Below are 27598 nucleotides of genomic sequence, written 5' to 3'. Positions count from 1 at the left end.
TGACACGCTTTGGTCTAAATTTTAACACATTTTGCTCTTTTTTAATTGTATGTTTAAGAGCATTAATGCAACAGCATTATAATATGCACTGTCAAGTGAGACTCTCTCCAAATACTACTACTACTTTTTTTTTTTTTTTTTTTAACTGTTACAGGCAAGAGCCAAGAAGTAATTTATAGAGAATAACCAGTAAATTGTTGGGAACTGCTTTGAGAAGAAATTGCTACTAGCGCATACAAGACTGGAAAATGAAATACTGAGTAGTCCATTAATTTATATAAATCAGAATATAAACATATAATCTCATTTTGAGAGAGAGAGAGAGGCACACCGATCAAACTAGGTTTATGTTGTGATATATACTTTTCCACAAAGAATTTCTCAGCAGTCAATTGGAGAGATGCTTATAGAACTAAATTTATGCATTCCAAATTACCAGAGTTATTCAGTTTTTATTTAGAAACGAAATAGATTATTAAAGCAATTCTTAAACTTGTCCATGGACCAACTGCTTGTAAACCACAGAGATCGAGCTAGTCAAAGTAATAGCTCTCCTTATTTCCAACCACTAAACTACCTTCACAGACAGTGAAAAATACGACACCACTTTCCTAATATGACGGTAATAGAAAGAATAAAATACAATAAATACACAGCAATTGCTATACCTGACACCAGGATTATATGCAATAATGAGTGGGAGGAGAGGGGATACAAAATTGGGAGAGAGAGAAAAAGGGATCAATGACACAATATTTCTTCTATTTAGTTACGGCCAACACTATGAAAGGGTTTGTGAACTCATGGATTATTGAAAAAACTGACAATATTGTCAAGATACACGGCTGATTTAACAAACTGTCCATGTATACCATTTCCATTAATTGTACTGGGAGTTCTGAGGTTTTGAAGAGCCACAAAAATGATTCAAGGGCTGGAGAAAATTCCTTACAATGAGAGGCTTACAGAGCTCAGTGTGTTTAGTTTATAAAAAAGAAAGCTGAGAGGTGACTTAATCAGTGTATAAATACTTCCATGGAGAGAAAATACCAGGTACTAAAAGGCTCTTTAATCTAGTGGAGAAAGACATAACAAGCACCAATGCTGGAAGTAGAAGCTAGACGAATTCTAACAGGAAATAAGGCACCCATTTTTAACAGTGAGCATGATTAAACAGTGGAACAAACTGCCAAGGGAAGCAGTGGATTTTACAACTCTTGATGTCTTCTAATCAAGACTTGATGCCTTTCTGGGAGGTATGTTTTTAATTAAACAAGTTACTGGGCTCAGTACAAGATAACTGGGTGAAATTTAATGGCCTGTGATATACAGAAGGTCACAGCAGATGATTTAAGCCTTCTGCTTGAAGCTCTGTGAAGGTCCATAAAGCCTGCATTTCACCACCAGATAAAAAGAATGTTTTCCAATCACTTCAAGAGAAAATCTAAGGGTATGTCTACACTGCAATAAGACCCATGGCACAGCTGCGGCTGGCCCGGGTCAGCTGACTTGGGCTTGTGGGACTACAAACTGCAGGTTAGATGCCTGGGCTTGAGCTGGTTCCTGGGCTCTGAGACCTTCCCCCTAAAGGGACTCGGACCCCGAACTCCAGCCTAAACCTGAACATCTGACCTGCAGTTTGTAGCCCCACAGCTCGAGGCCCATGAACCTGAGTCAATTAACATGGGCTCTGAGACTCAGTGCTAAGGTTTGGGGGGGTGTTTTTTGTTTTTTTTTTGTTGCAATGTAGCTGTACTGTAACAGATCAACTTCAATATCACAAGCCAACTTTAAGTGTTATTATTTATAGCTATTAATAAAATATAACAAAGAAAATGTCATCTTGCAATTTTGTCTCTACATTATATCAGATTAAATGGCTACTGTCAAGCAAAGGAAACTTCTTAAAATAACTGTTGTAGCACCTTAGGTTAATAATTTTTTAAAATCACTTCAATACTGTTTACTTTCTAAGCTACCTGATAATGGCCTTTTTCCAAGTAGGCTACAGTTTCCAAAATTTGGCTGAATTTTGTGAACTATAAAGCTCTTAAAAAAAGCGATGCTGGTACTATTAACTAGAGAAAGGCTCTCTGAAAATGTCCCCCCCAAATACTGCTAAAGCAACTCAGTTCTGAACTGCTATAACCTAGTTGTGGGCTTCCTGTTAGCAGAGACTACCAATGTGTTGACTTCTGATAAACTGTGCAGTGGCTCCATGGTGCAGAACACCACCTGGTAGGTTGAAACCAAATCCATTTCACTTGTGATATACGCCAGTTTCATTATGATTAAAAAGAAAGCTTTCATATTAACTTACACAGTATAGCGTATATATAGTTCTACCAAAACCAGAAGTTTTCCCTTTACATCCAAATTCTGAATAATAGAAAGATGGGTTCCATTTGTACATGTAAATGATACAAGATTGACAGAATCTTAAAAGAACTATGAAAACGAAGGTAAGAAAATAATCCTAGAATATGGGGGTGGCTCTACAAGTAACAACAAGAGAAAGAAAAGTATCAACTTACTATAGTTCTTCAAACCTTTACAGAGTTTTTCTATTAATGGTCCTTTGTCAGCACGTACATCCCTTCTGTAATATTAATGAAGAGTTATTTGCAATAGCACCTATGGGTACTACTGCACTAGACACACACAGTCACTGCCCTAAAGAGCTTTAAAACCTTGGTAGGTTTAAAGCACTTGGATTGTTAAGGATCAGACTGCAGGACCAGAGCCAAGATTTGCAACTTCACATCATCTGCAATGCAAAATTTTGCATTAACTGGCCCTGTTTCAAGCAATTAGTCTTATAATTGCAAAGAATCAAAAAACTTTCACTATATTATCAATTATTAGATCAATTTGAGAACCACTGAGAAACAATGTACTGGGTATACAGACTATTTTATTTGTTACGCTTTTTCAAAGAGCACCAAGTGAAGATCTCGCATGTTTTTAATTTTCAGCAAAACTTTGCAGTTAATCTTTTAATAGTTTTAGAAATTTAAAAAGGGAATTTAAAACTTTATTCTGGAAAATACATCGATGCTGGTTTTCAAATAAGCTAGTTTATTTTAAGAATTCAGTATACAGCTCTTGGTGAATTTGCTTACTATATTTTGGCACATAAAACTTTAATATTTAAATCTGCATGCTTGCATATCAGAGAAACAGCTGCTAATTGCTTTCTGAGCTACTGTAAGTTCTGAAATCACAACTTAGATGAAATCAGAAGCAACAAAGTCAGCAAAGTATTATTGTGACTCCTTCACTGTTCTATTCATAGATTAATTTATAGTCAATTTATTTTGCTGTTGAATAAGCTCATTTAGACATGGAAGTAAGAACCATAAACAGAGTTAAGTAAAGCGCTACACCACCAAACTAGTGCTTATACCAATGGTGTAGAGACTTTACAATATACCAAAGATTTAATAGGACACTAGCATCCCTTCCTCCATATGGATCAGTAAAAGCTAATGACTTTTTTTTTAAAGCAATGCCATATGCACCAGTTTTAACCATGATCAGGTTTCTTTCAATGTATAAAGAGATGACTTATGTTCATCTGACTGTATTGCCAGAGATCCCATTAGCAAGGTAATGGAGGGGAAGTGCTTTTACTTTGGTGGCAAGTGCTTTTCCCCAAAAGGGGCCATATCCATTATACATCTAAAGTTAATATTTTCAAAGCAGTGTAGGTGATTTAGCCATACATCCCCTTCATTAAAATTAATAGATGTGTTAAATCCCCAACCTGGTTTGAAAATATCAGCCTATATACATTCATAAGTTATTTTACACGTCATTTCATAGGTTGTATTAAAAGGAGAATCATGAAAATATTAGAAATTTAATTTCACTGCAATCTACCCATATTTCTTTAGTGCCTTGATAAAATTACTCAGCAAAGGCATAGATGCATGCAGTTAGTTGCCTTCTGAAGAACCTCCCAGCCCAGGTATCAATGGTTAACAGCAAATGGTGACTCTTAACCCATTATCCAATATTTACTACAATCAAGCAGACACGGCATCATTATCAAATTTATGTACCACTTACGGGAGAATGGGACATTTTGCACTCCATATCTAAAACTTATTAAAATTGAAAAAGATGCTCAAAACTGTCTCCAATCTGTAAATTTGATAGCCATATTTATATTTGGGATTCAGATATTACCACATATTACATTCAGAGCACAACCAACCTCATAAAGATTTTTGTATTCATGTGGTAATATTTTTCCTTATTGCAGCAGCAGTTTTCTTTTTCTCCCTTCTCCCTTAGTTGAATCTTCTCCTGAACCTGCAATAAAAAAAATGAAGTCAGTCTTGGAACTAGAGCGCACAGTATAATGTGTAAAAATTATTATTTGAAAACTAATGAATGAGGACTTATTTATTCCTGAATCTTACAAGCTCCACTAGGAAAGTACGAAAAACTTCCGTAAGAGATAGCTATTTGGATCTCAAAATGTACAGGTCTTGTCAGGTATTTTTATAAATCTTAATTTGATATATAAGGACTTACTGCCTTGTCAATCATGCATTTAAATTCTGCAATATCAAAGTGGTTACATAATCTGTCAAGATTCAGATTTTCATAGCAAGTAATTCCATTATTATCCATCCAAGTTTGTTAAAAAACAGCATTATGTTTTCCCAATCAGAAATAGTTAGTTACAGTTACAATGGTTCTTTGAGATGTGATGCAGACATGTAATACACTTAGGTGTGTGCACACCCAGCACACCAGAGCCATAGATTTTGCCTAGCGGTACCTGCAGAGGGATGGTGCACACAATTCATGGCTGTGGAACCTCCCTGGGGTTATATAAGGCAGTGCTGCCCCGAGTGGCCTCAGTTCCTTTGCACCAAACCTCCATATAAGGGGACTCCGACGCAGAGGCAATGGAGGGTGGGTAGTGGAATACATGTCTACATCGCATCTCGTAGAACCAGTTACAGTAATCAATCGTTATTTCTTCTTTGAGTAGATGCAGATCTTTATTCCACCTTGGTGACTTGCAAGCAGTATCCCTTCCAGAAGGTGGGACTATGAGTCTACTGAAGTAGGGATCGTAGTACTGCCCTTCCTAAGTTTGTGTCCACTCTGGAAGATGCGGCAATAGCATAATGTCTGTAAATGTACATATGGACAACCACATTACTGCCCTGCAAATGTCCACTATGGAACTGTCATTGAGGAATTCTACTGACATTGCTTACGCTCTCGTCGAATGAGCTTGTACCTGCTGAGGAGGCACAGCCGAAGCTATCTCATATACTGCCTTCATACATGCAATGAGACTATGAGGATAACCTTCGCGTGATCCGCCTTGAGCTTGACGGTGACCTGGGGAATGACTTGGATTGGGGGCAAGGCATACAAGAGAGTTGATTGCCAACTTTAGTGGAAAGCATCTGAGAGGGAGCCTGGACGGAGCCCCCCCCCGAAGAGCAGAACATCTGACATTTCCCGTTTTCCCTTGTAGCAAACAGATTGACCATGGTAATGCCCCACACTGCAAAGACAACCTGGAGAACACTAGTCTTCAGGGACCACACGTGACTCAGGGAAAAATACCTGCTAAGGTGGTCGTGAGATGATTCTGAACCCAGGGTAAGTGGACAGCTATCAGAGTAATGTCCTCCTCAGTGCAAAATTGCCACAGATTGATTGCCTCTAGGCCAGGGGTCTCAAAGTCCCGGCCTGAGGGCCATCTGCAGCCTGAGAACCTCCCCACTGCTGCCGGCGGAGGAAAGATGCAGCCACACCGCCCCATGCAGCTCCCATTGGCTCGGGGACAGTGATACCATCACTAGTCGCCAGGCAGAGTCAGCCATGGAGGCGTCACTTTTTTCCCCACCATGAATATAAACAAGTCAAAATTCCGAACACAACTATCTGATGCACACCTTGCTGCAATCCTGAAGGTTTCAACTGCTCAGCCACTGAGGTCAAACATCAACAAACTCACAGAACTGAAGCATTGCCAGGCGCCTGGCAAACACTAAACACACTGGCAGGCGAAGAATTGCATGAAGTTGTATGACAGTTATTATTTCTAAGAAAATGAAAATAAAAAATACAATATAAACGTTTTCTTTTCTGAACACCATCTTCAGTAACATTATTGGCCCGCTGGGAGGATCTGAGGACTGGCACTGGCCCTAAGGTAAACTGAGTTTGAGACCCCGCTCTAGGCTGAGCAATCTGGAATGTGCTTCCCCAGCTTGTTCACACAGTACTTCACAGTGGTATTGTCGGTGAGCAAGTGAACCACTGAGTGTCTTATACAGTACTGGAAGGCACAGTATGAATTGTGGATGGCCTGAAGCTCCAGCATGTTGATATGGAGCAAGGCCTCCCGCTTCAACCACAATGCCTGTACCTTCAGCAAGGCAGGTGTGCCCCCCAACCTAGCTGGGAAACGCTGGTGATCACTTACTAGGTGGGTGAGGGCTGGGTGAAAGGAACTCCCAGGCAAACATTCTATGGGCACATCCACCACTGTAAGGAGTCTAGTTCTAGCGGAGAGAGATGAACTAGTCTTTCCAGCAAACGAAGGTTGGGGTGGTAGACCATGTTGACACACATCTGAAGGAGGCAGAGGTTCAGCCTCGCTAACTGAACCACCTGCATGCAAACGGATATGTGCCTCCATAGGCTCAGACACACCTGGACTGTCATGGAAGACAGAGATTGCAGACTGAGGCAGACCCATCAAATTGTCTGAAAGCAGTCAATCAGTAGGAATGATCTTGTGGAATCTAAGGACCCCAATGAACTTGACTTTTTGAGTGGGAGCCAAAGCTGACTTTCCAGCATTTAGAATGACGTCCAGATGGTTAAGCAAGTGCAATGTGGTACTGATGTGAGTGAGAACTTCCTCTCTGGATCTGCCCCTCATAACCAGTCATTGAGGTACAGGAAGATATGGATTCCCTGATATATAGTAACCACACCACGCAATTGGTGAAGACTCAGGGAGTGTAAGAGAGGCTGAACAGCAGCACTGTGTATTGAAAATGGTGCTCTACAATGAAACAAAAGGATTTGCCTGTGGCTGAGCAGAATTGCTACACAGAAGTTGTTTGCTAGAAGCTGAGAATGGGCGACAGGCAATAGATCACTTGATACCTGTTCTGTTCATTCCCTCTGGGGCAGCCTCCATTGGCCACTGTCAGAAGACAGGATACTGGGCTAGATGGACCTTTGGTCGATCCAGTATGGCTGTTCTTATGAAGTAGGGGTCCTGGAGGTCAAAGCAGTGAACCAATCATTCTGAGAGAACACAGGGAGGACAGTCGAAAGAGTGACCATTTGGAACCTCATATATCTGATATGTTTGCTGAGGCTGCAAAAGGTCAAGGATAGGTCTCAGCCTCCTTTGGATTTGGGTATCAAGTAGTACTGGGAGTAGAAGCCAGGACCTCAGTATTCCAGTGGAATTTCCTCCACCACTCCCAACACCAATGCTTGGTGAACAGTATCTCATGAGGGGGTCCCTGAAGAGGGACAGGAAGGGAGGGTGGGGAGGAGGTTTGGAGACAAATTGGATGGCATAACCCAATCTAACAGAGTCCAGGACCCAGATGTTGGAAGTAATCAAGCCCCAACCGCTATAAAAAGGGTCAGTCTGTCCCCAAAGGGATGGGAAGATGAGGAGGCAGGAGTAACTATTGGAACAGTACTCGGGACCAAGTAGACAAAAGGGCATTTAGATGCCACCGAGGGATGGTGCGTAGGCTGGCTGAACCGCTTTCTCTTTTGGGATCTATCCCTCTTCTTAGGTCAGTTCTGCTGCTTCAGGGGAAAGGGCTCCACAAAGTTACACAGTGGGCGATACTGCTGATACTGAGCACCGTAGTGGTGCCTGTGCACTGGCACGGTGTACATACCCACGATCTCAGGATAGCCCTAGAGTCCTTGAAGGAGTCAAGGATTTCATTGGTCTTGTCTGCAAACAGGGTTCACCTGTTGAAAGGCAAGTCCTCAATCATTAGGTGCAACGCTGGAATTTAGCGGCCACTTAGTCCTCCTCATAGTGACCGCAGAGGCCATCACCCTGGCCAAAGTGTCTGTAACGTCAAGGGTGGACTGCAGAGATGTTCTGGCCACCAAGCAGCCTTTCTTGACAAAAGCTGGTCCACAAACATGAATATAAGGGCCGAACTAAGGAAGTTATATTTGGACAGCAACACTGTTGGTTAGCAATTGACATCCATAGGGATGAGGATGTGTAGACTTTCCTGCCCAAAAAGTCCAATCACTTAGAGTCTCTGTCCTTGGGGGTGGACTTCATTGGTTTGAGGAGCATGTCGTTGATTGGGAGGGCAACTCTCCCAAGGGCAGATGGCTGCAAAACGTCCACCAATTTGTGGGTGTTCTTATGCAGGAACTCTGCCTGGATGCCCACGGATGAGGCCACAAGGCATAAAGGTCTTGATATCTCTTGAGGTCTCTGTTATTGAAGGGAAGGATGAACTCAGTACTATAGCGTCATCCAGAGACGAGGACAAGGCTCTTAATTGAGCCAAGGCTGGATCTTGTCTTAGGGATGATGCACCCAGACAAGAGGGCTCTGGAGGCTCCATGGGGAGGAAAATGGCTGATTTCTGCATCCACAGCTGATCTACAGCCATCACTGCAGAGCTGGCAGATGATTTAGTCTTTGAACGAGATGAATAGCAGGTCTTGCAGGAACGAGGGGCATCCCACTCATTCCAAGGAGGCCACAGATATGGATAGGGCATTGGTGGCCAGTAGGCGCCTGGCCAGGGAGCGCTTGCCAATGTTACGGACCGTAACAGTCCATCAGTGGTCCTCAGTGTTCACTGGACGATGCAGAGCAGGATAACCTTGACTTGGCTGTGGAAGAGTTCTGGGATTCCGGCAAGGCGGGGCAGAGCTAAACCAGAGGGAGCAAGGAAGTGATCCGTTTCAGCTATTGTCCAGAATGAGGCAGGAAGCAGTGCATCAGATGGAGGTGATACTGTTGGTACTGAACCTACTAGTGCCGAATGCAGAGTTGTAAACAGTGGCACCGAAGTACCTGACTGTACCGACACTGAGGGTGGTGAAAGCTGGCAGGGAAACACATGTGGCAGTGCTGAGGAGGTTCCTCATACCAATTCTGATACTAACTCTACCCCCACTACTGGAAGAAGAGCACTGGGATGAACTGCTGACAGCGGCTTGCTCCACTGGAGGGGCTATAGGTGGTGCAGCTCTGGGAAAATCCTGATCCTGGACCAGTGGTGAAGTTGGGACCAAAAGACACATGATGTCTGCGGCCATCTGATATGCTGACGACATGGACACAGTCAGTACCAACATCCCCCTCGTTGGTACCAGACTCAACGGTACAGGGTTTCTGACTTTCCCTCTTGATACTGTAGCAGGCTTAAAGCTACCTGTGCCATCCTGACCGCCAGCACCAGCTCCGTGCCAGTCCATGCTTTTCCTGGGGGAGGCAAAAAAGAGTCACCCTGAGACCTGGAGCGGTCTTGATTGATCTTATGTGACCTTTTCCTTGGCACAATTGACAGGGAACAGCTCCTCCACTTCTTTGGAGAGGTGCTACTCCCGAACATGAAGCAGACACACTCTCAGAGCCCGAGAGTGACTATCAGCTGGATGACAGCATTGGTACTGGATCAGGCCACATGACCTGTTCAAGCAGATGCTGCCTGAGGTGAAGGTTCCTGCAGATCAAACAGTGCTCTTTGAGGTGGGCCTTATCAAGACAAAGCAGGCACTGTATGTGGGGATTGTTATTAGGGATCGCTCTCCTATACGAAGGACAGTGTTTAAACCCCAGTGAGGGTATCACCAGGGGAAAAAACACTAGAACTAACCAACACTAAAACTACTAACACTAATTATATACAATAAAAATCTAGACTGATTGCAAGGTTGTGAGGTTACAACCACACAGCTCCAACTCCAGACACAGGCGGTAAGAAGGAACGCGGGGGGGGAGGGGGAGGCGTGAGAGGGAGGGGAGGAGGTAGGGGGCGCATGGACAGCACCTCCTAATATAACCAGAGAAGGGACCACAGCCTCTACGGGTACTGCTAGGCAAAATCTCCGGCTTTGGTGTGCTGGGCATGTACACAACAAAGTGGAATACACATCTGCATCTACTTGAAGAAAGACAAATTAGCAAATATGAAGTCTCTAGTTTAAGCTGTTTTTGCAGTGCAAAAATTGAATACTTTCCAAATTAGAACAGTCACCCACCCCCACCATAGTTCCATCTCTTAAAAGGACCGTGCTCGATTATCTCAGTCATTCCAACAAAGATTCTCCTGTTGGTTACAGACAACATGAGAGATTTCCGATAAAGAGGAGCTTTGAGAAAGTATGTGAAAATGGGAAGGAGCACTGTTTCCATTACAAGACCAACTTTCAATTAAGTTAGAGTCTTAATCAGGGAGTTTCTACCATGGCCCCACAACAAGTTTCTGCATTTTATTACACTTGATCATTTTTGAAAAATGAAAATCCTTCATTTTTATACTTTTGTGTATTCCTTGTTCTAGACTCAACTTTTAAAATACTTCTGACACATGAAAAATCATCAAGTAATCCATATATTACTTATATAGTTAGGCCACTGGTGTGCTGATATCACAGCCTACCACGCTAACGAATATTTTCTCATTGTTTCCTTGTATTCCCTCCCATCTGTCAGTATCCATCTGTTGTCTCTTGTCTTGTACTTAGCTTGTAAGATCTTTAGGACAGAGACCTTCTTTTTGTTGGGTTTGCACAGACCTCAGTGCAATGGGGTCCCAGTCCATGACTGGGGTTCCTGGGCACTATGGTTATACAATAAATAATTATCCTATTGTAATACTCAAACTAGTCATATATCAGGAACACTAAACAATAGATCATTATGCTTCACACAAAATTTTGTTTGTGGCCTCATGCAAATCTTACTCATAACTGTCCTGCTAGATGAACATCCAGAATTTTTGCTGTTTTAAAAGCCCTATTTTGCTGCCCCGTTTGCCAGCTGATAATGCAATTATTTTGAACATTCACAGATAAGACCAGAAGGAGCCATTGTGATTTAGTCTGACCTCCTGTCTAACACAGGTCACAGAACTTGTTTAAACTATAGCATCTCTTTTAGAAAAACTTCACCTTTTGATTTAAAGATCACCAGTGATGGAGAATCCACTACAACCCTTGGTAAGCTGTTCCAATATATAATTACTCTTGTTCTTTAAAAAAACCCACACCTTATTTCCAGTCTGAATATGTCTAGCATCAACTGCCAGCTATTGGCTGCTAGACTGAATATCTGTTTCCCATATAGACTGTGATCTAGTCACTCCTTAACAGTCTCTTTGTGACATTAGAAGCTAGGTTTATCTTCTCCCACAACCAATACAAAACCCTCATCCTCAAAAACTTAGTTTATCTTGCATCAGCCACTTCCTTGGTTCTTCAGAAGAGAATTCAGGAATAAAATGGGATTGAAAAGTAGTTTTCTATTGATGGGAGGCAGGCTATTGGCTATAGGTCAATGATAACAGAATCAAAGACAAACTGCATTGCCAGGAGACACTAGAAACAGCTGACAGGAATTGGTCACCTGATAATTAGTGTCTCAACCTGATATTCCACTGAACTGCAAAAAAACTACCTCACTGCTTCTGAAGAATGCTGAAGCCAGCTTGCTTTGCTGTGTTAACCACAAGAAGTACACTACATAAGAATTGCACTAGGCATATTTACTTGCTTCCCGGTGCAATTCAAGATGTTGATATTGACCCATGAAAACTTTATATTTTTTTCTAGCTATCTGAAAAAACTACCGCTCTCTGAAAAACTGCCCTTCTCTGTGTGTGCTCCACTTCAACCACTGTATACAGCTGAGCCTTTCACAGTCACTCAAACTTAAACATCTGGCTGCGGCAAAGCTTCTTGATACTTGAAATTTCAATTTTTACTGGTGACTGTATAGAACAGCAAAACCTGTACATACAAGCAGCACTTTTTCTGAGAAAGGATAATTTACATGCAAATTTATACAAGGTTAGCTTATAAAGACACTTAAGTATTTTCTTTTTTAAGTGAAGATAAGATGCAAGGAAAATGCCTATTTTGGGGGATACTGTAAAAGTTTGTGAAGAAAAAAATTTTTTTGTTCAAAAACAACTTAAATGTAATCAAATATTGGGTAAAAATGCAGTGTATTTAACCAGTGAGTCTTAGCTAATAATAGTAATTTATGAACAACAGGCTTCAGCATGGCCCACAACTGAAATGTATTTGAAAAAGAAAAGAACTCTGGACTTACCTTTATATGGTATTTTAATGCACCAAGCTGATATACTGCTTGAAAAGGTTTGCGATCAATCGGACATGAAGCCATAACCTGAAAGAAGATTTTTCATTTATTAGGATTTACACCAAATTAGGGAAAAAAAACCTAATTGTCTAGACTTTTAATTCATTTAATTCTCCTGGACTTCTTAGCAGAAATCTCTCACCCTCTACTAGCTGCTCAGCTATTGATAGCCTCTCAATGGAAAAAGAAAAATAGTCCAACCGTAGAGGAACGGATCCAATAAATATGGGAAGTTGTTATGGAAAAATTAACACACTAATTACGTACCCAGAAAAACAGACAGAGGGCAAATGGATACTTTGATATTTGGTTATCTTTTATTCAGTACTCAGACAAAGTACGTTCACCTATAAAATAACCCAGCACTCTTGTTCAATATTTTTAAAAATAAAATAATATTGGATAAACATGCCTATTCTGTTCAATGAGCAGATTTCCCTCAATTTAATGACAGGTTTCAGAATAGCAGCCATGTTAGTCTGTATTGGCAAAAAGAAAAGGAGTACTTGTGGCACCTTAGAGACTAACAAATTTGTTAGTCTCTAAGGTGTCACAAGTACTCCTTTTCTTTTTACTCAATTTAATAAGATCACTAGAACCATGTCTTAGATGTAAGGAGGCTCACTTTATAATATAGTACCACTTCGTTAAAGAAAGATTTGATGACTATATTTTTGTATGATGTGTCTAAACAAAAGCTCATTGACATGCTAATTATTGTATGCAGTGTAGTTGTAGCCATGTTGATCCCAGAATATTGGAGAGACAAGGTGAGTAAGGTAATATCTTTTATTGGACTAACTTTTGTTGGTGAGAGACACAAACTTCCGAGCCACACCTGAAGAAGAGCTCTGTGTGGCTCGAAACTTTGTCTCTCTCACCAACAGAAGTTGGATAAATAAAAGATACTACCTCACCTACCTTGTTCCTCTAATACTGATTTATTATTTTGTTTCTGATATTTACATGGCAATGGTATGTAAACCTATTAAGACTCCCTAAACAAAATACAAAAAACCACAAAAATGAAAGTAAGTTGCTCGAAACATGCAATGTTACAACTGGCTCATATTAACTGATTTGCATTTATTACCCTAGTAAAATTTAATCAACCATCATAAAAGCTGTCATGTACAGACTCATAATTTCACCCAACCATTAAACTTTTAATTAAGGACAAAACTGCTATATGTGAAACAGAATGTACCAAAATATCTAGTTCAGCAGGTACTCTCCAGAAATAACGTTACATGAAGTTAGCTGCACCTATTTTTTTTTCCTTCACAGATGTGGGGTATAAAGGACGCTGAATAAAAAATACAGTTTCTGAATCTTTTTGAAAAAAGTTTATCAACTTCAACTCACCTTACTTAATATCACAACACTTAGATATATTTATAGTGAAAACAACGATAAGTTTATTACCAATGATTCAAGAGATAGTGAGCAAGGATAATGGAAAGAAAAAGTTATGGTTTTTTTTTTTTTAAATATAACATTTTCTAGAGACTAAACTTAACTATTAGTTAACCTGTCTAATGAAGTTAACCTCACTCACAGCCTTTTGAAGAGTCTTAAAACCAAACTGGCAGCGATCCCATTTTCATGAGTGTAAATGTACTGCACTTTTACTCCCTAGGTGCAGGATGACAGGATGTCTTTTTTGTTCCCAAAATATCAGCCAGTGAACCTTTAAAGGGTATCAAGATAAGGTTCTCTTCCCCTGTTGTATTTCTATACCTGTTCATTCCTTTCCGAAATTCTTACAATCCTTCATCTGCATTTAGCTTTGATGGGTAATGTAAGACCAACTGTGAAGCAGATAAAACTCAATTTACATTTTAACAGAGACAGGTAAATAAACATCTTTTGTCTGACAGGAAACCTGCTTCTGCACCTCTGCTGTGATACAGAACATATTTTCAGCAGACATACATAACTCCTTACATAGCATCTGTACATACATTTCATAACAATGACAATGACTGGTGTGACCCTGGCTTTCATTTAAGCCCACATAGGATTTTCTCTGGTGAACCAGAATGTACCTACCAGAATCCGAATGTTCTTGTAACCCCCTTGCCAGCTGGCATTCAGGGTTCCTTGGGTCATAGCATATATACAAAAAGTTCACAGAACTCAATTTTTCTATAACGTGCTACCATGGATAACACAGTTTATGTTCATATAGTGCCTTTCATACCAAAGGGATCCCACAGCTCTTTACAAACACTGTACATGAGTCACTTTGCCCACTACTAAAGGACAGCCACGTCTGCAGTGGAACTCATCAGCTTTTTTATGGCGCATAGCATCATTATGACAATTTAGGATAGGAAATGAAGTTCATAACTAACTGAAATGTAAATGTAATTAACTAACTGTAATGCTGTTCTCTTGCTGCAGAGAGGAAATGGCTCCTACCACTCCTAGGCATTAGTCTCCCTTTGCCCCCGTTTAATTGGATCTGGCTTCTCACAGACCCCTGCTATACTCCTCCTTTTGTCTTATTCTTTTACCTTACAGGCTTCCTTGGATCACACCCCACCCTCCACATGATAAAACTATCCTCTCTGTGCCTTTCCTTGGATTAAACCCTGGTGGGAGATTGTGTTATTTGCCAAAGTGCTGAAGCAACAATGCCAAAGTGCTCAGTGCCAAAAGGAAGAACTTACGCAACGCATCAGAGGATTCTTTAAGATCTTCAGAGACTAGCTTTCTATTTATGCTCCTGATCTAGTGATGGCTGAAGAGTCCTGCCCTGATGTCACCAAAATAAAACTTAAATAATGGAGGACAAGACCTGATTAGAAGGCACAGGGGCATGCAGAATAGATACTAAAGCAGAGTAGGTGCTGAACAGGAACAATAATTGAAGAGGTGTATCTTCTATGGGGAACCTTTCCTGTCAAGAGGAAATGAATAAAATGTTCCAGGGTGGTATCATAGAATATCAGGGTTGGAAGGGACCTCAGGAGGTCATCTAGTCCAACCCCCTGCTCAAAGCAGGACCAATCCCCAATTAAATCATCCCAGCAGGGCTTTGTCAAGCCTGACCTTAAAAACTTCTAAGGAAGGAGATTCTACCACCTCCCTAGGTAACGCATTCCAGTGTTTCACCACCCTCTTAGTGAAAAAGGTTTTTCCTAATATCCAACCTAAACCTCCCCCACTGCAACTTGAGACCATTACTCCTTGTTCTGTCCTCTTCTACCACTGAGGATAGTCTAGAACCATCCTCTCTGGAACCACCTCTCAGGTAGTTGAAAGCAGCTATCAAATCCCCTCTCATTCTTCTCTTCTGCAGACTAAACAATCCCAGTTCCCTCAGCCTCTCCTCATAAGTCAGGTGTTCCAGACCCCTAATCATTTTTGTTGCCCTTCGCTGGACTCTCTCCAATTTATCTACATCCTTCTTGTAGTGTGGGGCCCAAAACTGGACACAGTACTCCAGATAAGGCCTCACCAATGTCGAATAGAGGGGAACGATCACGTCCCTTGATCTGCTCGCTATGCCCCTACTTATACATCCCAAAATGCCATTGGCCTTCTTGGCAACAAGGGCACACTGCTGACTCATATCCAACTTCTTGTCCACTGTCACCCCTAGGTCCTTTTCCGCAGAACTGCTGCCTAGCCGTTCGGTCCCTAGTCTGTAGCTGTGCATTGGGTTCTTCCGTCCTAAGTGCAGGACCCTGCACTTATCCTTATTGAACCTCATCAGATTTCTTTTGGCCCAATCCTCCAATTTGTCTAGGTCCCTCTGTATCCTATCCCTGCCCTCCGGCGTATCAACCACTCCTCCCAGTTTAGTATCATCCGCAAATTTGCTGAGAGTGCAATCCACACCATCCTCCAGATCATTTATGAAGATATTGAACAAAACCGGCCCCAGGACCGACCCCTGGGGCACTCCACTTGACACCGGCTGCCAACTAGACATGGAGCCATTGATCACTACCCGTTGAGCCCGACAATCTAGCCAACTTTCTACCCACTTTATAGTGCATTCATCCAGCCGGTACTTCTTTAACTTGCTGACAAGAATACTGTGGGAGACCGTGTCAAAAGCTTTGCTAAAGTCAAGAAACAATATATCCACTGCTTTCCCTTCATCCACAGAACCAGTAATCTCATCATAAAAGGCGATTAGATTAGTCAGGCATGACCTTCCCTTGGTGAATCCATGCTGACTGTTCCTGATCACTTTCCTCTCATGTCAGTGCTTCAGGATTGATTCCTTGAGGACCTGCTCCATGATTTTTCCAGGGACTGAGGTGAGGCTGACTGGCCTGTAGTTCCCAGGATCCTCCTTCTTCCCTTTTTTAAAGATTGGCACTACATTATAGCCTTTTTCCAGTCATCTGAGACTTCCCCCGTTCGCCACGAGCTTTCAAAGATAATGGCCAATGGCTCTGCAATCACAGCCGCCAATTCCTTTAGCGCTCTCGGATGCAACTCATCCGGCCCCATGGATTTGTGCACGTCCAGCTTTTCTAAATAGTCCCTAACCACCTCTTTCTCCACAGAGGGCTGGCCATCTACTCCCCATGTTGTGATGCCCAGCGCAGCAGTCTGGGAGCTGTCCTTGTTAGTGAAGACAGGCAAAAAAAGCATTGAGCACATTAGCTTTTTCCACATCCTCTGTCACTAGGTTGCCTCCCTCATTCAGTAAGGGGCCCACACTTTCCTTGGCTTTCTTCTTGTTGCCAACATACCTGAAGAAACCCTTCTTGTTACTCTTGACATCTCTTGCTAGCTGCAGCTCCAGGTGCGATTTGGCCCTCCTGATTTCATTCCTACATGCCCGAGCAATATTTTTATACTCTTCCCTGGTCATATGTCCAACCTTCCACTTCTTGTAAGCTTCTTTTTTATGTTTAAGATCCGCTAGGATTTCACCATTAAGCCAAGCTGGTCGCCTGCCATATTTACTATTCTTTCGACTCATCGGGATGGTTTGTCCCTGTAACCGCAACAGGGATTCCTTGAAATACAGCCAGCTCTCCTGGACTCCTTTCCCCTTCATCCAGGGGATCCTACCCATCCGTTCCCTGAGAGAGTTGAAGTCTGCTTTCCTGAAGTCTAGGGTCCGTATCCCGCTGCTTACCTTTCTTCCCTGTGTCAGGATCCTGAACTCAACCAACTCATGGTCACTGCCTCCCAGATTCCCGTCCACTTTTGCTTCCCCCACTAATTCTTCCCTGTTTGTGAGCAGCAGGTTAAGAAAAGCTCCCCCCCAGTTGGCTTCTCTAGCACTTGCACCAGGAAATTGTCCCCTATGCTTTCCAAAAACTTCCAGGATTGTCTATGCACCGCTGTATTGCTCTCCCAGCAGATATCAGGAAGATTAAAGTCACTCATGAGAACCAGGGCGTGCGATCTAGTAGCTTCTGCGAGTTGCCGGAAGAAAGCCTCATCCGCCTCATCCCCCTGGTCCGGTGGTCTATAGCAGACTCCCACCACCACATCACTCTTGTTGCTCACACTTCTAAACTTAATCCAGAGACACTCAGGTTTTTCTGCAGTTTCATACCGGAGCTCTGAGCAGTCAGACTGCTCCCTTACATACAGTGCTACTCCCCCACCTTTTCTGCCCTGCCTGTCCTTCCTGAACAGTAACAGTTTATAACCATCCATGACAGTACTCCAGTCATGTGAGTTATCCCACCAAGTCTCTGTTATTCCAATCACGTCATAATTCCTTGACATCACCAGGACCTCCAGTTCTCCCTGCTTGTTTCCAAGGCTTTGTGCATTCGTATATAAGCACTTGAGATAACCTGCTGATCGCCCCTCATTCTCAGTATGAGGCAGGAGCCCTCCCTTCCCAGACGTTCCTGCCTGTGCTTTCACCTGGTATCCCGCTTTCCCACTTACCTCAGGGCTTTGGTCTCCTTCCCCCGGTGAACCTAGTTTAAAGCCCTCCTCACTAGGTTAGCCAGCCTGCTCGCAAAGATGCTCTTCCCTCTCTTCGTAAGATGGAGCCCGTCTCTGCCCAGCACTCCTCCTTCATGGAACACCATCCCATGGTCAAAGAATCCAAAGCCTTCTCTCCGACACCACCTGCGTAGCCATTCATTGACTTCCACGATTCGATGGTCCCTGCCCCGGCCTTTTCCTTCCACGGGGAGGATGGACAAGAACACCTCTTGCGCCTCAAACTCCTTTATCCTTCTTCCCAGAGCCACGTAGTCCGCAGTGAGCCACTCAAGGTCATTCTTGGCAGTATCATTGGTGCCCACGTGGAGAAGCAGGAAGGGGTAGCGATCAGAGGGCTTGATGAGTCTCGGCAGTCTCTCCATCACATCGCGAATCTTAGCCCCTGGCAAGCAGCAGACTTCTCGGTTTTCCTGTTAGTTAAGTTCCATAGTGAGATAAGACTGTCAGATATGGGGATGAATTTTGGTGGGTACCACCTGACTCTTGCTAGACAGCTAAGATCCAGGAGGAAGAATCCTACAAAACAGCTTCACAAAAATAGAATTTCAAGGTGAGCAACATTCTCTTATTGCTGTGTACTAGTCTTTTCTCTCCTAGGACACTACTCTACCCCCACACAATCAAAGCAGAGACTGCAAAGAAATCAGGAAACCTTTCTTTTTAAATTTTCAGTTTCTTTAAAATAATAGCAGATTAACTGTAATTAACTGTAAAATGTCATTTGTCACTGTGTATACACTAGTGTTTTTAAGTTGGTTCCTCTGTAGAAAATAAAAATCTGACAGTAGTTCAAGTCATATTGAGCAACTCTTTTTATCCTCAGTTTTTACAGAATATATTGAAAATAGGCTCCATTTTGGAAGGTGGGGGAAAGAGGAGAGTCTTTCAGATTAGAATTTTCAGGTAACTGCTTAGTTTTTTTCCACCCCAATGGATGTAGCTTTGCCTTTAAAATAAACCACAAACCTTCAAGAACTTGTATATGGTGGTATAAACCTAGTTATTGTACATTTCAAAGAAGATACATTATTGTCGTATCTTCTATATTCCGAATTGGGTGATTTCTCATAACTCATAAGTCAAAGTAATTGATAGTTATTTATAAATGAATGACCATACAGAAGGATCAAGGTAGGTAAGCAAATATTAAACTACTCCTTCACCCAAATACAAAAAAAACCCCTTAAAACTAACAGTAAATATTTAATACTAATTAATTAGGAAAAGTAATGACCAAACTACATGACATAAACATACTTCTAGTGGTCACACATTTAAAATATACTTCTATAAAACCACTTATAAATTTCCCCAACAATGGCATTTTGGTGTCTCCCCACCAGACTTTACAAAGAAATTTTAAATTATATTTATATAATTACATGGGCTGAAGGTATCCTAGAGCCCCAGAGGAGAAAGGAACCTTCATAGAGTTATTTATTTGAGGTTTTCCCTCCACACACATTTATCTTTAGCCATGGTGGAAAAAGCAGACAGGTCCCCATGGCAACTAACAAAACTTAAATACAAGCAAACTGAAAAGGTACATCTTTATCTATCTTAAATAATTAGACAGTAAGCTGTTTGCGGCAGAAATCACCTTTTATTCTGCTTTTGTATAGTGCCTAATACAATGGCAGTCTCAATCCTAATCAGGCCTTGTAGATGCTACCTATACACTGTAGAGGAAATCAATGACAATAAGAAAAGCTATTACAGAGGGGAACAGAAGGGCAGAGATCTTATTTTCTAAACATATGATTAGGGATCTGGTAAAGCATGTATTTAAACCAAAAATCTCATTTACTCTAGCAAGGAGGATTGTAGAGAAGAAAACTCTCATAGGTCTGTATTGTACCGAATGAGATAAACTTAATACTAACTCAAAAAGACAATTTTTTTTTGAAGAAAACAATGTCATTTTTACACTAGGAACCCAAACAGCGATACATAAAACAAACGATCCATTGCTTTTACCTACTTTCAGCTAAAGCTAGGTTTGACAACCTTAGAAAAATAATAGTTTTGCTGCAGTGGGTTCAGTTCTTGAATAAGTGTACACTAGATACAGAACAGAATTAAAAACCATTAAAAAGAAAGTTAAGGACAGAAAAAAGTTTTCCACTTACTTTAGACAAACAAACAGAACCTACAAAATAATTACTGGTTACAGAACAGAGAAATTGTGGTTATGATTTTAATATTACCACAATGAAGCATCTGGAGGAAGCAACATTTCTTAATAAATTCCTGGAGAGCAGCAGCAAACTCGAGAGTTAGAAAATGGAAGCCCCATTGTGCTAGGTACTGTACACTCACCTATGAAGACAATGTCCCTGCCCAGAAAGTATTACAACATAAGATAAGGGAAGTATAAATAATTAGTGGAATTGGATTCAAATAAAATTTTTTTATATAATTAGCAATCACAAATATAAAGTGGAGATTATCCCCATCTACCCCTCAAAATAGCCAATAATTAATGGGCTAATTTCTTGTAGGCATCACAAGAGGTGGGAGGTCTTGAGAAAGAAAATGTAATGTATCAGACTATTTGAACAGTGGAGAAAGCTACTTAGCACTATTTATAAACAGATTATTTAAAAATTTTGAAAATTTGAATCCAATTATAACACATACTCACAGATTTAAAATAAATGGTCTAAGTGACTAGTGACAACTTTACTTGATCAGTTAATCAGTTATTTTTCCCATTAAAGACTTCAGACACACAGAACACATTACATCTTTGTTCTGAAACTTACTTCAGCCCATTTAAGAATACAGGTCATGCAGAAGAAGTGCCTGCAGTTTTCAGGAAAACCAACCTCCTGTTCTAAAAGGCAGTTTAGACAGATCGGGCACCTGTCAGCTTCATCATATAACACAGCAGTAGGACAGGAACAGCTTTCTTCATTCTCTTCACCTGTTATTAACATTGACACTTTCAATTATTGTTCATTTCTGGAACTACATTAGATTTGAATACAACAGTGTGTGTTAAAAATAAGTGTGTACACTCTTAACTGTACATATTAGTATCTTCCTGATTCCTCAAGTTTAATATCTTGTATTTTTTGTACAAGATAACTCATCTAGTTGTAGTAAAGAGCAGAGTGGCAAGTCAATTATCAATGTTTCAATTGTTTAGTCAAGCTGTTGACTAAAACAGTGATGTTAATAAAGGAATTTTAACTTGACTGGAAAAACCACATAACCCTTACCAGTATTCTCCATTCAAAGGAATGGAAGTTAGCTCGACATTTGTTTTAAAAAATATAAACACAGGGATGATAGGCTAAATTATTGAACAATCTAGCCCTATTTTATTTGGAATCAATGCACAATGTAAAATGAGTTCCCTTTTGTTTAAGCCCCCCCTCATATGCGTGTGGTGTCTGGGAATAATGGGATGAGTTAAGCATGTCTCAGTTCTAATACCTTGTAAATCAACAAAAACATCTATCCTTAATTTTAGCTTTTTTGTACTTCCATTCAAATTAAAATTATTTTTTCACATGAGTTCCTCCTGACCTAATAAAATATCTACAGTGTATGCTAAATGCAGCAACGTTCTTAATTTTGTTAAATCAAAACTTATTTTCAAATCAGACCAAACTGAATTCAACAGTTAGTAAGGACTAGTTTCATGACACGTCAACTTTAAAGTTTTCACACAATATATTAATTCCTTCACTCAAAAGTGTGTTTTCATGTTTTCCCACTCACCCATAATTCAAACACAAATGAAGAGACATTACTCAAAATTTACAAAAACTACATTGCTATTAAGTTGCAAACACTACTAACCCAGGGCTGGGCCAATCCCTGCCTGCACCTGACTAAGAGGTCTGTTTCTGTTTCTAGAACTGATCAGGTTGAACATGTTGCTGTAAAGGATTTAGGGACCTTTCCAGGCAGAAGAAAAAACAAACAAACAAAAAAACAACTTACACTGGTTAGCAAAATTTGGTTAACAGATTAAACTCTACAATCTACTAATTCAGAGAAAGATCAAATACAAAATCTAAGCATATTGCTTGAACCTGACTACTGACAATAAAACATTTTCATGTTTTCCCTAACATTTTTATTTCACGTAATTCCAGACGTTGTCACTTTATTACAGGACACCATGCACAAGTTACATACACACACATATATACACACACACACACACGTTACCTTCCATGTCTTCATGTTTTTGATCCTCAATATCTGGAATACATTTTTTTTTGTTCTTCATCTCTACTTGGGAAATACAACCTGAAAAATATTGAAGTAACAATTTAGTTTCGCTTAATATATGTTTACATTCCAATTAAAGAAATTAACCACTATCAACTTTACAAAAGAATTTCCAGCGCTCGCCATTCTTTTATTATATAAATTGGAGAGCAGACGTATTTGCCAGGGAAAGCAGCAGAATATGGATCATTTAATATGCACATTTTTGTAGCCTGTTTTGATCCCAATGTCTCACTGGACCAGCTCAAGTAGATGGCTATAGAAATAGTTTAGCCACTGTAAAACCTAATAAAGAATATCCTTTAATATCAAAACTATATTAATACAACTTTATATCTGATATTTTATAGGTGAACTACAAATCAATTTTTAATAAAATATCCCGCAAACTTTTGTAAGATTCTAAAAGGAAAAGTATTACTTTTTATTAATAAAAATATGTGTTTCCTTGAAAGTTTCCTTGATAAGTTGGCCCCCTTAGTACCTGTAACTGGGATTCTCCATCTCTAGCAAAACTGTAGCAACTATGCTCTGCCATTCCCACCTCAGCAGCTGGGGGTGGGGCAGGAGAGGGAGGGAACAGCAGGATTTGGAAATCACTTAGATGTACATGGAAGAGTGAGAAGAGATGAAGATGATGCTCCAAGCCTGAAGAATAGAAATAGTAGCATGACTACAGTGAGAATTAAGAGGATTTAACAGGAAAATGTTTTAGCCATGCTGAGTTGAAAGTGTTGTCTTGACATCCAGAAAGATATGTGAATGAGGCAGGCTGAAATAGGAGATTCGAGACAGGTCACAAGCGCAGGTATAGACTTAAGAGTCACCAGCATAGAGGACACAGTTAACAATCACCCAGAGGGAAAGGTGTTAACTGAAAAAAGGGAAGGATTAGAGAGGTCCCTGGGACCTATATCCCATTCCCTCAGACTGCACTGATGTGCTACCATGTAAGAAAAAAACAGGTTTGAAGGACAGCCTGTCCATTGGTCTGGTGTTGATCTGTTTGGATGTATGTATCTTTGGGGAAAGCCTGTCCACTATACCTATCCCAGGTCTTCTTAGCTGAGGATGGAAAATAGGTGTCTTTTCCTCTCTCTCTTTGTGAAGGGTATCTTTGTTTAGGTCACAAGGTGATGCCTTGGAAAAGTAACACCTGCTGCAACTCACTAAGAATTGTGTCACTGAATTGCCCTTTCCTCTTGCGGCATCTTAGACTCCTAAGTCTTAGGGGAAGAGGAGGTAAAACCCCAGTAAACATCCAAGTTTCCATGAGAAAGGCAGAAGTTGGAGACATTTTATAGTTTAAAACATGTTTACAATACCCAGGAATGGATTCAATTCACGTCCCATGTGTTTGTTGCCAGGGCCAGTTAAGAGACAGATTTACTGATGTATCTAGGTATGAAGCCTGCTTGCCTGAAAAGGATGTATATACAACTAATTCTGGTACCACTCCTGCAGCTGAGGTAGATAGAGACTATAAGAGGGAATGAGTGTGGGAGAGGAGGTGACTTACCCTGTCCATAGACTGAGGGTATGTCTACATTTCAATTAAAAACTCACGGCTGGCATGTGCCAGCTGACTTGTAGTCATGAAGCTCAGATTTCAGGGCTGTTTCTGGAAGTTTACACTGCAGTTACTTAGAGCTCAGGATGCAGCCTAGGACCCTCCAACCTTGCAGGGTCCTAGAGCTCAGGCTGCAGCCTAAGCTCAGAAGTGTACGCTGCAATTCAACAGCCCTGCCACAGGTGTCTAACTGCAGCATAGACATAGCCCCTCCAAGCCATAGCTCACTTTCCTGCAGCTGCTCTAAGGCCACTGGCTGTAACATGGTAACCTTCCCTTCTCTGAACTCTTCACTATCCTTGCTGCTTACTGCTAAGATTTGATGTTTATGTGCACTTGGATTCCCATTTGCAGCAGTCCCCTTCAGCACAGCTAGTAACTCTTAGTTGAGACGCCCCCGGCTTCCCAGCTACTCCCACGTGCTGTTTACCAATCTTGTGGTAAGAACAGCAAGGTGAGCAGCACTGCTGCTGGTGGCTTTGTGTAGTGCCATTTAATTGGCTACTTCAGGCCGCTAAGGGCGTGCCTATACAGGGAATTGACTAGAATAGCTACTGTGGAATAAACTATTCCAGAACAGCTAGTCTGGAATAGCTCTCTATGTGGACACACTTATTCCAGTGTAAAAGTTTCCATACAGTGACCTATTCTGGAATAGCTACTGTGCTTTAAATTCACACCCTATCTTATTCCAGAGCAACTTCCCCATGTAGACAAGCCCTAAGTCACTGAATGTCCAGAGTGTGCTTAGAGGGGAGCCTCAGTAGAAAGAATTCAAGATAGTGAAGCTATTATGGGAGTAACTTCTGGTTCTCTGGCTCTCAGAAGAGCACACAGAGTGAGTGTTGAGAGGGGCTTTCTGGATCTAGCACCAGCAGTGAATAACACCTTTGCTGCTTTCCATTTGCTGTGAGGACAGAAAGACCATTGTGAGAACAGGTGTCTCTAACTACAAAGGAGAAATGGTGTTTTTAAAATCAAGATTTGTGATAGGTACCATTTCCTTTAGCTCCAGATAAATCTGGACTGTTTACTCCAACAGAATGCATAATGTTTCAAACCAAAGTTCTGAAACAGCCTTTCTATTCTAAACCCCTAATTCAATCCCCTTTGTTAAATTATGTGATGTTGCTCAGTCTGGAAGTGAAACCAGACATCTGCAATTTTGACTTTTCAGGACTTCAAATAGCTTTGTTAAAATAGAGCACTCGTTATATTTTAAAACATTGTCCTTTTCCCTTTTTGAAATGTACAAGTCTAATCAACATCTCTGAAGCTCTCCTTTAAATGCACAATAACCATGAAATTCAAGGTTATATGGTTCCCACAGCAACTGTACCTAGCTAGCTGTTCACACCGCTGTCATATGGTGCTAAATTTCATCCCCTTGTATGTAAATGACTGCCTACGAAGGAGTACTGCAGAAAGAGATCTGGGGGTCATAGTGGATCACAAGCTAAATATGGAGTGAGCAGTGTGATGCTATTGCAAAAAAAAGCAAACATCATTCTGGGATGTATTTGCAGGAGTGCTGTAAGCAAGACACGAGAAGTAATTTCTTCCGGTCTACTCTACGCTGATTAGGCCTCAACTAGAGTATTGTGTCCAGTTCTGGGTGCCACATTTCAGGAAAGATGTTTGTTTAATCTGGAGAAGACTGTGAGAGGATATCTTCTCAGCATATATGTGCAACGTGCCTCAGGTGGCACATGACTAGGATTCACCAGTGAATTTGGTCTGCTGTTTGGATCATTAGCTTTCCCGGCTCGGGCTGGGTACTGACAGGTTGTTACAAGGAGGAGGAGGAAGAAAAATCGTTCTCCTTAACCTCTGAGGATAGGACAAGAAGCAAGGGGCTTAAATTGCAGCAAGGGAGGTTTAGGTTGGACATTAGGAAAAACTTCCTAGCTGTCAGGGTAGTCAAGCACTGGAATAAATTGCCAAGGCAGGTTGTGGAATCTCCACCATTGGAGATTTTAAGAGCAGGTTAGACCAACACTTGTCAGGGATGGTCTAGATAATACTTAATCCTGCCACAAGTAGAAGGGACTGGACTAGATGACCTCTCGAGGTCCCTTCCAGTCTTATGATTTCTATGATCACTGCACAGCAGATGGATACATGTAGGACAGGAAGTGCAAAATACTGTAATAATCTGCAAGGGGAGTTTGACATATGCATAAGGTAGTTACCAGAATGGCAATTCAAGCAACATCACCAGGGTTAATGCCCCATCTCTCAAAAAGTGTCTTGAGACCTTTAATGACAAAAGTGGTACTTAAAAGCAGGATGGGTAAAAATCAATGATTTTTTAAAACATTTTTAAAAAAAATCAATTCTTTTTATTTAAATTGGATTTTTTTGATAAATTGCTTTTTGAGGAATAAACTGATCTAAATATAGTTTTAATTAAGATACCTTTGAGCTACAGTGTATCTCATCATAGAATAGGGATTACAAATTCTAATTCTATAGTATGAGACAATATATTCATTTAATGTTTAAGAAAAATTTTTTAAATGAGTTCCAACAGTTCATGGATTAGGGACCCAATTTTATGGGATTCCAGGACTTCTGTATAGATTATTTAGGTTAATCTTTCTATCTACCTAATGGAACTCAGTGCTCAGTCTAGAAGTTACCATCAAAGATGCTTAATTTTGCAGTTCTCAAACTGTGCACTTGTCTCTCCAGAGATAATATGCTTGTTAACAGCAAAAATGTTTTAAAATAAATAAACAAACAAACATAGAAAGGTGAGAAATAACAGACCTCAAGCCTATTGTCCCTCTGCAAATTTGTGTACACAGAGTCAATCCCTTATCTCTCTCTAGAAGTGCAAAGTTTCAGAAAGTTCAATGAATAGAAGATTGTTGGGGGCGGAATAGATCCAGACAAGGAGAAGAAGTCTTGAGATAAATGTGAGAAGGGAGGGACAAGCAGTAGAAACAAAAGTGAAACTGTTTGAGCACCATATTCCAGAAGTCTTGAGGTCTTTTTGAGTGTAGCCTTCATTGATTTGAGATCTACCATACCATTCTCTCTCACTAGAAGGGAAAACCTATAATGGCAGCAGGCCGTAAGAGACCCAGTTTAGGAATAATAACCATTCAAGAAATATATGTTTGCTGATGATGTTTTAAAGAAAGTCACACCAGTGAACTGTTGGAAGTCACTTAAGCACTAGGATTCAGAGATTGTTGAGGTGATAATCTCACTTTTAACAGCAGTAGCTTCTTCTGCTGGTGTAGAAAGAATATTTTCTTTCTTTGGACTAATTCATTCCAAATTGACAAATCGTTTGGGACCTGAAAAAGCAGGAAAGCTTATTTTTCTTTTCCAGATTATGAACAAACAGGAAAATGAAGGTGAAGACGATTGAGTTAGCTGCTGAAGCCAATATTTTAAGTTTCTCATGTTGACCTGGCTGACATAGTCGATTTAATTTTTAT

At 40.8% G+C, this 27598-nt stretch overlaps 1 protein-coding gene across 10 annotated transcripts in view; it reads right to left on the bottom strand.

The window, feature by feature from the left end:
- The window catches only part of SCAF11 (SR-related CTD associated factor 11), a 68007-nt gene that overhangs the window by 23732 nt on the left and 16677 nt on the right, over positions 1-27598 (bottom strand). For 3 of the 10 annotated variants that reach the window (XM_073327978.2, XM_073327986.2, XM_073327982.2), the window contains exons 3-7: positions 22514-22594; positions 21094-21254; positions 12335-12412; positions 4220-4317; positions 2535-2599 (exon numbers count right to left, since the gene is read on the bottom strand). In XM_073327978.2, the coding sequence (XP_073184079.1) occupies positions 2535-2599; positions 4220-4317; positions 12335-12412; positions 21094-21254; positions 22514-22574 (463 nt within the window). In that variant the 5' untranslated portion in view covers positions 22575-22594. The other 7 variants (XM_073327979.2, XM_073327984.1, XM_073327981.2 and 4 more) reach the window with 7 other exon arrangements.

The sequence above is a fragment of the Lepidochelys kempii genome, chromosome 1, assembly GCF_965140285.1.
Source record: "Lepidochelys kempii isolate rLepKem1 chromosome 1, rLepKem1.hap1, whole genome shotgun sequence".
Taxonomy (NCBI): Eukaryota; Metazoa; Chordata; order Testudines; family Cheloniidae; genus Lepidochelys; species Lepidochelys kempii.
Note: the sequence above shows the minus strand (reverse complement) of the source record. Positions and strands in the feature narration are given on the sequence as shown.